The sequence below is a fragment of the Chanos chanos genome, chromosome 9 (assembly GCF_902362185.1).
Source record: "Chanos chanos chromosome 9, fChaCha1.1, whole genome shotgun sequence".
Lineage (NCBI taxonomy): Eukaryota > Metazoa > Chordata > Actinopteri > Gonorynchiformes > Chanidae > Chanos > Chanos chanos.
Window position 1 is genome coordinate 21,787,007 of NC_044503.1, and position 11,183 is coordinate 21,798,189.

Sequence of the window (11,183 nt, forward strand, 5' to 3'; positions counted from 1 at the left end):
ATGTTGCGTCATTGAATACATTTTGTATGAGCATTATTACCGGACATTTTGACCAGCAAGTTTTTAATTTATTGGCTTTTTTACAAATTTTACCAGGCAACATCCGGTAATTACCAGCTAGAGAGAGTGAGAGAGAGAGAGAGAGAGAGAGAGAGAGAGGAATGCCTGTCTTCACTCCATTTGTGTTGACTGTTAACTGCTGTTTGAGATGGATGTGCTCCTCCTATGTGTGCTCCTCCTATGTGTGCTCCTCCTAGGTGGGAGTGAGACGAGACAGTGACTACTGCAGATACATTATACAATACCTCTTCACCAACAATGCCCAATAGGAATCTATCAAAAGGCTGAGTTGTCAGAATTGGATTCATTCAGGCAAAGCTTGTTTCAGAGACAGAGAGTATGATGTGTGTGTGTGTGTGTGTGTGTGTGTGTATGAGAGAGAGAGAGAGAGAGAGAGAGAGAAGAAGAAGAAGTGCAGGGGGGGAGATTTCTTTTTTATTTTTCTGCTGATGTCATGATAAAAGAAGAAACCAGAGAGAGAGAGAGAGAGAGAGAGAGAGAGAGAGAGAGAGAGAGAGATGACTGAGGTAGGATGCTGTTAACTGCTGTTTTTCTTTTTCTATCTTTCTTTCTTTTTTTTTTTGTTTTTTTTTTAAGTTGCTTCTGTGCTCGATGCCACCTAAGAAAAACAAAACTACAACAAAAAGAAAAAAATTAAAAAATAAAAAGACCTCCGTACACTCAGCTTATGTGGAATCTGGATACAGATACAAATGACACTTGAATGCACCTCTCCACCCCCACCCCCCCTCCCCCTACATGTAATTATCTGACTGCACTGGGTCATAGCACACTGATAGCAGGTTTAGACTCATCGTCGGACTGTGTGTCACACAGTGTCTCCTCACTCGTTTAGAATTTAATTGTTGTCTCCAGTGCTACGGTGACTCAGAGCTTCGGCTGGGCTATTTTTTTTTATGACAGATGTTCCAGGGAGGAAGCGCGGGGGGGGGGGGGGGTTATAATGATACTGTAGCTCTGTTGATGGCACTGAAAAAATGATGAAGCACTTCAAACGAAGATGTAAAAAAAAGCAAAAACGTGGCATTCACACAGTCATCGTGTTATTTCAAAATGCGAAAGCTGATTTATTCAATTTGCTGTTGAAACTCTACTCAGGTCTTTCTGCATTTGAAGGGTAAATGTCTGTCAAATTTCCTGGACTTTTCTGTAAGGATTACATTTGATCAGTCTCCCATGTGTGTTTATTACCTACTGCACTTCAAGTTTGAATGAAATAACTGTCCCTACAGTTGCCTCATGTTTGTGCGTCTTGATAATGAAATGCTTTGTTTGATAGCATGAGTCAAAAAACCATGAATGTTATTTGTTTCTAAGTGTTTCTTAATACCTTGTTTTGATGAGCATGTGAGTTAAATATGAGTATAAGCAAACAGCTAACAATATTGTTTTACGCTATGTATAATGATGTTATGACATGTCACATTGGATTATGAAGAGCAAAAGATGCTGGCATGGAAACCGTTACAGACAGCTCAGATATAGCGTTCTTTAGTCTTATTTTATGGTTCTATTTTCAAATATGGGGTAAAAAGGCATTACCTTTAGGCTCTCTGATGTTATTTACACCCTCCATATATTAGTCAGGATATGAGTTTTCAGGAGCTTGGTAATTTTACACACCCCAGTAATTACAGCAATGACAAACGTGAAAGTGCTTTATAGACTGTGAAAATGAAAGCTGACCTTTAAAATAAGAGAAACGTCTTTCCGTTTTAGATTGAAAAATGACTCTTTTTGCAGGAGGCTCAAACTCTGTCTGAAGACTTGGACGCAGCTAAATCTACAAAGTAATTATCTGGTGTACACTCAATCAAATGCCAAATATGAGCAGTGGGCTCTCTATTCAAGGAGAAAAGTTCTGCAGCCTGCAAACTAAGATGTCCGGTACATATTAAATGTCAAAGGATCACAAATTGTAAGAGCAATGCAGCCTTGTTTTTTTTTTTTTTTTTTTTTTTTTTTTCTGGTCCCATATTTTCTATGGGACCAGACCCAGATATAATGGACACTGTGTGTGACCCTGCACAATTCATTGTGTTTATGTGTTCTTCAGCAAAGTAAAGAGATATAAATGAGTTACAAATAATAAACATCAAAACACAGATCACAAAGTGCACTGTGTGATTTAATTACATTTGCAACCGCTGAAACAGTGAACTTTTTTTAATGAAACAAAAAAAAAAAAAAGGTTGTGCATTTAGCTCTGGGCAGCACTTTTCACTTCGAGACTTTAACATTTCCACTTTTATTTGAGGAACAGTTTATCTTCTGTCAAATAAGTTTGGTTTTAATTCATCAAAAGGTACGTGTAAATCTAGAGCTCCCTGTTTTTACTGACTGTGAGATGATTAAATCCATTTATAAGCCTCAAACTCTGTACTCTAACCACACCCTAGTCAGGCCTAATATGCTGAGAGATGCAAATTCTATTATCTAAGCCATAAAAGTCTTTTGCCATTGAGCCCCAAGTCTTTTAAAAAAACTCCTGAAGGAAACGGAGTAGTCAGTGGTTTGACAACCGAATTATATTTACCAATAATGAATCACTCCTCCTCTCCACCATTTGACTTTCTCATTAATTTAAAAACTTTTTTTCATGATTAGTTCCATCCTCTACCAAGCAAAAATGTGATGCGGTAGGTTCTCCTTTAAAATCATGGATCACTTGTACAGCATTATATGCAATACTTTTACATAGTTTTATTTGTCGATCTGGAAACTGCCCAGCAATGAAATGTATATTCAGTTCAGTTATATTTGTATAGCCCTTTTTTTTACAATGAAAATGACAAAATGAAAATACAAAATCTATGAGGAATTATCAGAATGTCCTGGGGTAATGAGATGCATCTGATGTCATTCCAGAGTCTGTGCAGGGTTACTGATTTTATGGAGTTAGAATAGAGAAAACTCTCAAAGAAATGGAAAAAAAAAAAAGTCTAAGAGGAATGAAACACATGCTTGACTGTATAAAGACTCAAAGCAAAACACCATTATAGCATATTTCAAAAAGCCATAACGCTTTGCCTATTGGGAATGGTATATGTTTTATGTAAGCATTATGGAAAAGTACAGTAAGCTGTGGTCTGAGCAACACTGGGTGGTGAAATGAGAAGAGTCTTGTTCTGTTCAGCCATTGTGGAGCGTGAACAATATCTAGTCTCTGCATAATCATCTCCACGGGTCACAGACCGCGATTCCTCCCTCCTCGCTCTGCTCAAGAAATCACTTAACCCTCCCACAACCTCTCTCCATTGGCAGATTACCAATAAGTCAGAGCCTTGACACCAATGAGTTTAAACCATGACAACCTTTATATATATATATATATATATATATAATTTTTCACTTCCACTCGGTCCTGCCTGGTTAACCATGAAAAGGTTAGGACTTTGGGACCATGAATATGACTGACTGGAGAGAACATAATTTGCATTTTCTTTTTTAATTAGAGAACAAGGTGGACAACACAAGGACAATGTGGAGCAAGACTTGTAAATGTTTTATGAGTATTTTCAGGAGATATTAAACTAAAATGAACTGCAAATATCAATGACCAGTAACATAAATTAGCACTGGATATTTTTATACTCGTGTAGTAATACAAAAAGTATAACTTAGGACTGTGTTTAAACCAAACTATTATTCCAAACAAAAATACAGAAGATATTGCAAAAAACTGTAATCAGTTTTTGAAAGTTTTGACTTCTCATCCACTAGTAAGAACTGCCTATAAAACTGGGAATCTGACAGAGTGTTATAGGGGTCAGACACGTGCAGTTGCTATGCGACTGAATTTGAGAATCAACCCCATCAAAACCTTCACTTTTACTGACAAAGTCCTTGAGTTAGCTCAGCCATTGTGATGAGCCAAAAGTTTTTTTTTTTCCCTGTCTGAGAGAGAAAGACAGAATGACTGCTTTACCCTCTCTTCACCCATCACCTTCCTCCGTCCTCAGAGCACATAAACACACAGGAACAAAGCTTCATAAGTTACCAAATGTTCCAGCTCAACCTGGATTCAACCTGAGCTCCTGCATTTCTTTCTTTCTTTCTTTTTGTCTGTTTCCTCTCTCCCTGCGTTGACTTCAAGCTCTCCCTAGCCTCCTGAGCAGTCTTGTAACTGCCAGGAAATAGCTAGTGGGAAAGCATGGAAGGGTACATGCAATAAGACGCCACCTAAAAATTGTACGAGCTAAGAGCCTCTGCTGCCAGGACGGTTTAACAGTTTTACACTTCAAATGTGATTTACTCAGAGGGTGGATAATGGCAGCTTATTTGCATATGTTAAAAAAATAATAATAAAACAAATGCTCAGCGAGTTTCTTTCAAGCCTCAAACCCATTGTGGCCACCTTGGTCAGTTTATGGAGAGTTTTGCCAAGTCTGATAACCCCAGTCAAGGTAAACGACAATATTATTTTAGAAAAATACAACTGTGCACCGATCTCTCCTTTCAAGAAGCCACCACCAACTACATCATGAGACAACAGCCCAACAAACTGTTATGGACAAAAAATAGCATAAAGACAACACTGTGCAGCAGCTTATTAAACAAGCTCCTATGATTTCTCTTTCTCAAATTACTAAAACACCAGGAGAGCTTTGTAACCCACCCAACCCCATAAGGTCTACTGCTGACCATGAAAAATTTAATGAATGCAAATTATTTTCACGCTGAAAAATGAAATGCCATGGTCACTGTATCATCAGAATATTTGTGGAGCACCAACCATTGGTCATTTTATTGATTTTACACACCTGACCTTAAAAGGATTATTTATCCAGAACTGAGGGAAGGGTGCCCTGTTGTTACCATTTAGTTTAAGTGGTGAGTTGAGTGCATTTATGAGAGAGATTTCATATTCTTAAAACTACATAATGAATAATGCTTTGTAAACTTTGTAAACAAGGCAGGACATGGTACTTAACATAAAAGTATGAGGACATCTGATTGTTGCTGATTGAGGCAACAATAGCAGTAATTGCCAATGTTATCCAGATGAGATAGCTTTCCAGAACTGCCCTGAGAAACTTGTATTTTACGATTTCTTTAATGGACAGCCCTTTTAATTTGTCCATTAGGCATTAGCAAAATTAGTTAAAAAGAAGAAAAGGTGAATTACTGGTGTCTTAGATGCCATCAAGTAAATAATCCCAGTGTCAACATTTATTAGCATTACCTTCACTACCCTCTCACAGCTTTCCACTCATCCAGTCATCTGAGGATGGTACATTTGTCGTAGCCACAATGAATTCTATCCTGTTACAAAATCTGTCACAGCCCAATCGTTTAAACTGAGGCCTTCCTGGCTCATCATTTTATGAAATTGATTTAATCAAACAGTGAATATCAGTCATCATAGACTCATGTGCCAAAGTTAGCATGAAGCTTAACCGGGCATAATTATTTTTCTTCAGGCAGAAAATACATCAACATACGACATAATTGTTCCATTTTATTTTCTCTGATTGCTAAAATGAAAGCAGACATGCCAGGTATTAAAAGAAAAGAAAAGAAAAGAAAAGAACACTGCAGAGTGAAACTCTCCCTTATTTCTTTCTTTTAGTATTCTCTCTCACTCTCTCTCAGTTTCCCCTCATTCCTGAGGCAATAAATCATGTCTGTGCTTATAGACCATAGGTTAGTGTATGAAAAGCGGTCAGTTTAACACCCCAAACTGTCTCGAAGTTAAGCCTCTCTCTCTCTCTCTCTTTCTCTCTCTCTTTTACATTTTCATTCTCATCAGGACTGCTGTAAAACAAACATGCTGTGTAGTAAATGTGGAATCCTCCTTCCCCATCCCCGGGTGTTGATGTTTCGCTGCTTTCTGTCTCTCTTAATAGCTGCAGTAATACTAAGGCCCATGCTTTCGTGATTTGGGTAATAGCCCAGGCTCCCTGTGTCTGATGGATGCAAACATTGTAGAACTGGCTTAAGTAGATTGCTTACTCCTGAGGGCCTTCCAGTTTATTAAGACTGAAGTACTACCTAGTTCTGAGGAACCACAAAGGGGGAGGGGGGAAAATGAAGGGCTGGAAACCTTTAAAATGTAGTCAGCATCTCAATGTTGCTTAATGAGTTTGATATGTTACATTATAAACACATCATGGACACATCAGGCATGTAGAATAATCCATTCCAAAACCATTGTGTGAGAGATCATATAGAAGAGCTTGTTAAGATGTCCAGTTTGGCCTCAGGTTTACCCACACTTTGAACCGAATGGTTTAATCCATCAATGGCATCTAATAATCACCAGTCTTCTTAATGCACATTTATAACTCATGGTATCTTCATGGAAGAGATATGTAAGCGTTTTTGTATTCAGTGACTGCTGAGTGAAACTGTCTTTCTGCACTCAAAAAAACCCACAGAGTTTTCAATACATTTTAAAGTGAAGGGAGAAAGAGCAATGTAATTAGCAGACTTGCCTCATCTTAAAATAAAGTGTCAATAGCTGTTCAACCACAGTGATAAACCGCAACGTGATGGGAGAAAATAACAGTTGACCGAAGGACAATACCTATGAGAAATCTTTTCCACCACAAAAACAAAAACAAAAAAAAAAAAAAAACACTTGGTTAATTAAAAGTGTAAGAATGTAGACAGGTTTGTCAGATGCCACAGAAAATTATGGAAAGTTCTGGTTAATCCCCTGGCAGCCATTCTCCCTCAGCAGTTACGCGCTGATTAAAGATGAAGAGGGCAAAAAAGCAATCCAATCATTCTTCTTCAGTCTCAACAGATATTAAATAAACAACCATTATGTCAAACATTAACAGTAAATCAATCAACTAGTTAGAGTGCAGACAAAAAAAAACAAAAAAAAAAACAGTAAGTGACACTGACAGAGACGACACTGAGTACGTTTGGTTGGTAGCATGATTCCCGTTAGTAAGCACAGAATAAACTGACTTCAACAGACGGTTATCATCCATATGATTCATAATTCAACGTAATGATCCAAAACATACCACCCCAACACACAGAGTGCTCATTAACTTTGGGATAAATTCCTCAACAGCAGACGCCAGTGACACAAGCTCCTTAACTAAAGCAGATGCCCCTCCCCCTGCTCCCCCCACCTTTCTTTCCACCAGTAAATTAGCTGCCATGCTAACCTATGCACAGGCCCCGGTGAAATCCATCTCTGCACTGACAAAGGCAAGTCCAGAGGAGGAAAAGGGGGGAGGGGGGAAGAAAAGCACAGCAGATTCCCTGGTTTGCTGAATGAGAGGATGTGCAGTCCTAACTCAAAAAGCAGACAACTGTCACTAATGAGAAAAGAGAAAAGGATTTACTAGTATTCATTCCAGGCCTTGCAATCAGTTCTCTCAGTATTGACAGAGTGAAATAGAGAGAGAGACACAGAGAGAGAGAAAGCTTCCAGTGGATGAAAAGAACCAGAGGAAAACAAATCCTGAGATGATATACTGGCAAAAACAGAGAAACAAATGACTCCTGGTGATGCCTAATGCTGAAATGCCTTACTTGTATGGCTCTATGACAACATTTATCTCCTTTTAACTGGTGAGCGCGTACACAAAGTTAGAGAAGTGTGACTGTAGAGTAGCAGTTCAACTGAGCCAAAATGGCGAAAAAGATTGAAAACGACAGTGAAAATTTTGATAGATTATGCTTGTAGTCTCTGAATAATAAATTGAATTTACTAAAACTCTATTTTTTTTTTTCTGGACCTGCTGCGGTACTATTTTCTTAGCTTGCTAACATGAGTTTGGCAACATCTCCATATTGCAGTATTTTGTCAATTAAACCATCTTCTAATAACCTCTGATGTTGTGCCAAAAAAAAAAATAAAAATAGATAGATAAAAATCTGAGAGCAAGTTAGTCATCAGACTCTCTCTTCAAACGACTAAAGTGATCAATCAAGCATCTGTTCTGTGAGAGAAACTGACAAGAGGTACTGCAAGTATCAACTTAGCAGAAAGCTTGACAGCAAACCAACATGCACCAACACACAGAATATGAAAAGCTCTATTTTTGCTTTTATTTGCTGTTTGGTTAATATAGTATTTACAATAACTTGAGTTCAAGTTTAAATATCTAAGAACTTCAAAGTGCACGTTCAGAACAGTTCAAAATTTTCATGACTCTAATTAGCTCAAGAATTTCACCATGTTTCTGTGAGCTCCAACGCAATTTGTTTCAGCTTTTATTCATGACTACATTCATTCATTCATTTAAATGCATCTTTATTCACACATTTGATTCTCTGTTTACACTTTTTTTAATCCACTACAGTATTGTTGGTGTTGTGTGTACTGTTAAAGCCAATGTGCCAACAGCACCCAGTAAAGCCAGTGGCTAAAATCTAGCACTCTGTCTATTGAGTTTCCAAAACTCACCTACAACAGAATGTTTGGTCTAGGAGAGTGTTGTTTGATTATCACCATGTGACTGAATTAAGAGTAGAACATACAAGTAGTAAAACAGTATATGAGTAAGTACAGTGGTATAATGGCGTCTGAAATAGCAAATGAACCAAGTCATTCCACAAGTGCCTGCACAAGTTGCTAAATACACTGGCCTTACTGTCACTGAGGGAAAGTGCTGAGATTATCTCAGGGAGTTCTATAAACTGCTGTTTCAGGTCTAACAAGGTAAAGGATCACTATGTTCCATTCCCACACCATGACACATGTTTATTACCCTCACGTCCTTTCATATGAATGCTCGACTACGTAAATATCACAATGAATCTAATTTAACAAGAAGTAAAAATCCAGAGGGTTAAACTGTTTGTGTATATTTAATATTTACTGCATGCATTCTGATAATGACACTTAACTTAGTTCTGTCATGATTTGTCCTCCATAGCCAAATGAGTGAATGAACAAATGAACGAATGAATGAACGAACGAACAAGCTGACCTTCCTGTGGCTAACTCCATTCAACCTGACTTGCGGCCCCAGTTGTGGTTAGCCTACTGCCCTTGCTTTACTCACTCAGCTCAGATGATACAAATCATTTATTATTCATATGTCCTACTAGTGGTGCCATCACCATAGATTAATTAAAGGAAAAATGCCTTCCTAAAGCTTCATCTCAACCCTGGCTCTTTTTTTTTTTTTTTTTTCTTTCAGGAGCGTTCTTCCCAAAAGGCCTCTCCCCAGAAGTCTAATAGCAGCGTGCGAATCAATAACGCGTAACCTTCTCGCTGTTTCATTCCTACTATACGTCTTCAACTGATTGAATGGTGATGTATAGTTGAAATGACAGGCGCAATATGTCGTTACTCAGCGGCACAATTTATTCATACTGAAAAAAACAACGAACTGCTACTATTTTGAAATGAAGGGTGTAAGGTTATGACATTGGCCAACGTTACTTCATACGTTTTGGACAAACAACAGTGCTGTAGCTGATCCTGTGTACGTTTAATCAGAAGTGAAAACCGAACACGCCGCGCATTGCTTTAATGAGTTATTCAGTTCAGCTGTACTGAGTTACAATCGCTCAGTAACCTCTTCTTCAAGAAATATATAACGTCTCGCGAACGAGACAACATAATAGCAAAGAAATCTGCACGTCAAAATCGTGGTATAATTACATTTGCAAACGTCAACCACGGGGCAGAGGTAATGGCACCAGGACGCCCTGTGTAAACGTGGGCAAACGGTAAAAATGCTTTCGATTCGGAGTCGGACCACTAACAACCGTTTAAAAGGCGATAAAACAGTAGTGTGTCGCACCTGTGACATTTAGACAAGATCAACCCTAGATGATGATGTGTGCGCAGGCCGGCGCTGTATTTCAGTCACTACAACACGCGTAAATGTTGTCCCTCGTCTCTCACACGTGCAAGAGAACAGACGCTTCGCCTTATTCGCTTTTCGCACACGCATCACATGCACAGTTACGCTTCCCTTCAGTTGCAGAGCTTGCTCTCTAGTCAATCGCCTTGCAGGAAACGGCACAGAAGTACAAACAACGGAGGTTCACTCTCATCCACCCAGTATACTTGTTTGTTCAAATATTCATTTAACTAGTGTGTCGTTTTCTCCATAATTAAGTAAAATAGCAGTAATCAAAATTCACAGCAGGAGAGATTGCTACTGATCCTAATAAAACAAACTAAGCACATTAATGAAACGCTTTGCTTTGTCAACAGCGCACATGTCTTCAACGGCACACTTCCATTGCCACTACTGCTGATTCCGGTGTTACTGAACAATATCATTTTTTTTTACCTAATGTGAAGTACGGGAGCGCGGTGTTGTCGAGATCATCCAAAACGGAGATTCTTCCAGGTAGGTCAGTCCGAACAAATAAGAGGAGTCGGGATTCCCCTCCGGCTATACTCCCCGAGCCACCGCCGGTGAAACTGAACTCATTCTCCCGGAGCACTGGCAGGGTCGAAACGGTCACGGTTTTAACTTCGCACGGACTCTCCGCGTCGTTCTCTTTATCCCTCTCCTCTTCGACAATCCCTCCAGCTCTGCTTCCTTTGGCTGCAGCGGTTCTGGTCAAGAAGACCCCCAAGAAGAGGAGGAGGACAAGTGGCGTTACTTTCTCTTCCATCCCGTTCCCTGCGCGCAGCTCTCGTGCATTGAGTGAAGCGCATAAGCTGCGTGTTCGTTTATAGCAGCGCCTCAGCACCGGGGACATGTCTGTCCAGGAGGCGGCAGTGCAGGTGATTTCGGTTAATTCTTATTATTTACCTATCTTCATATGCCCTCCAACGCTGCACCTCTCAGTATGAAAAATCAAGTGTGTAAAAATTGAAAACAGAAGACAGTGAGTGTATTTTTTAGAGCTAAACCTTCGTATGAGAAATGAGAACTACGTAGGTCGTTAATGTCTTTCCCATGTTCTTTTTTCTTTTTTTAAATCCTTATCTCAGTATCTGTCATAAATTGATGTTCTGTGACAGAGATCGTACAGTAACTGGCGGGGGACGTTTTAGCTCTTCTTCTTCTTCTGTTTTTTTTTTGTTTTTTTTGTTTTTTCTTCAGTATCTGGGGGAAAAAAAAAGTTTAACTACGTAATTATGACGTTTAGTTCACCAAAATGATTTATAGTCAAGGTTAAAGCAAAATGAATAATGCTGAAATATATAATGGATGAGAGAT

General features: G+C 38.9%; 1 protein-coding gene across 1 annotated transcript in view; it reads right to left on the minus strand.

Annotated features, from left to right (window-relative positions):
• astn2 (astrotactin 2) overlaps nucleotides 1–10,632 on the minus strand; it is a 324,099-nt gene extending 313,467 nt beyond the window's left edge. Inside the window, exon 1 of the mRNA XM_030785297.1 lies at nucleotides 10,302–10,632. Within this exon, the coding sequence (XP_030641157.1) occupies nucleotides 10,302–10,632 (331 nt within the window). The remainder of the gene's footprint in view (nucleotides 1–10,301) is intronic.
• Between the last annotated feature and the right edge of the window lie 551 nt (nucleotides 10,633–11,183).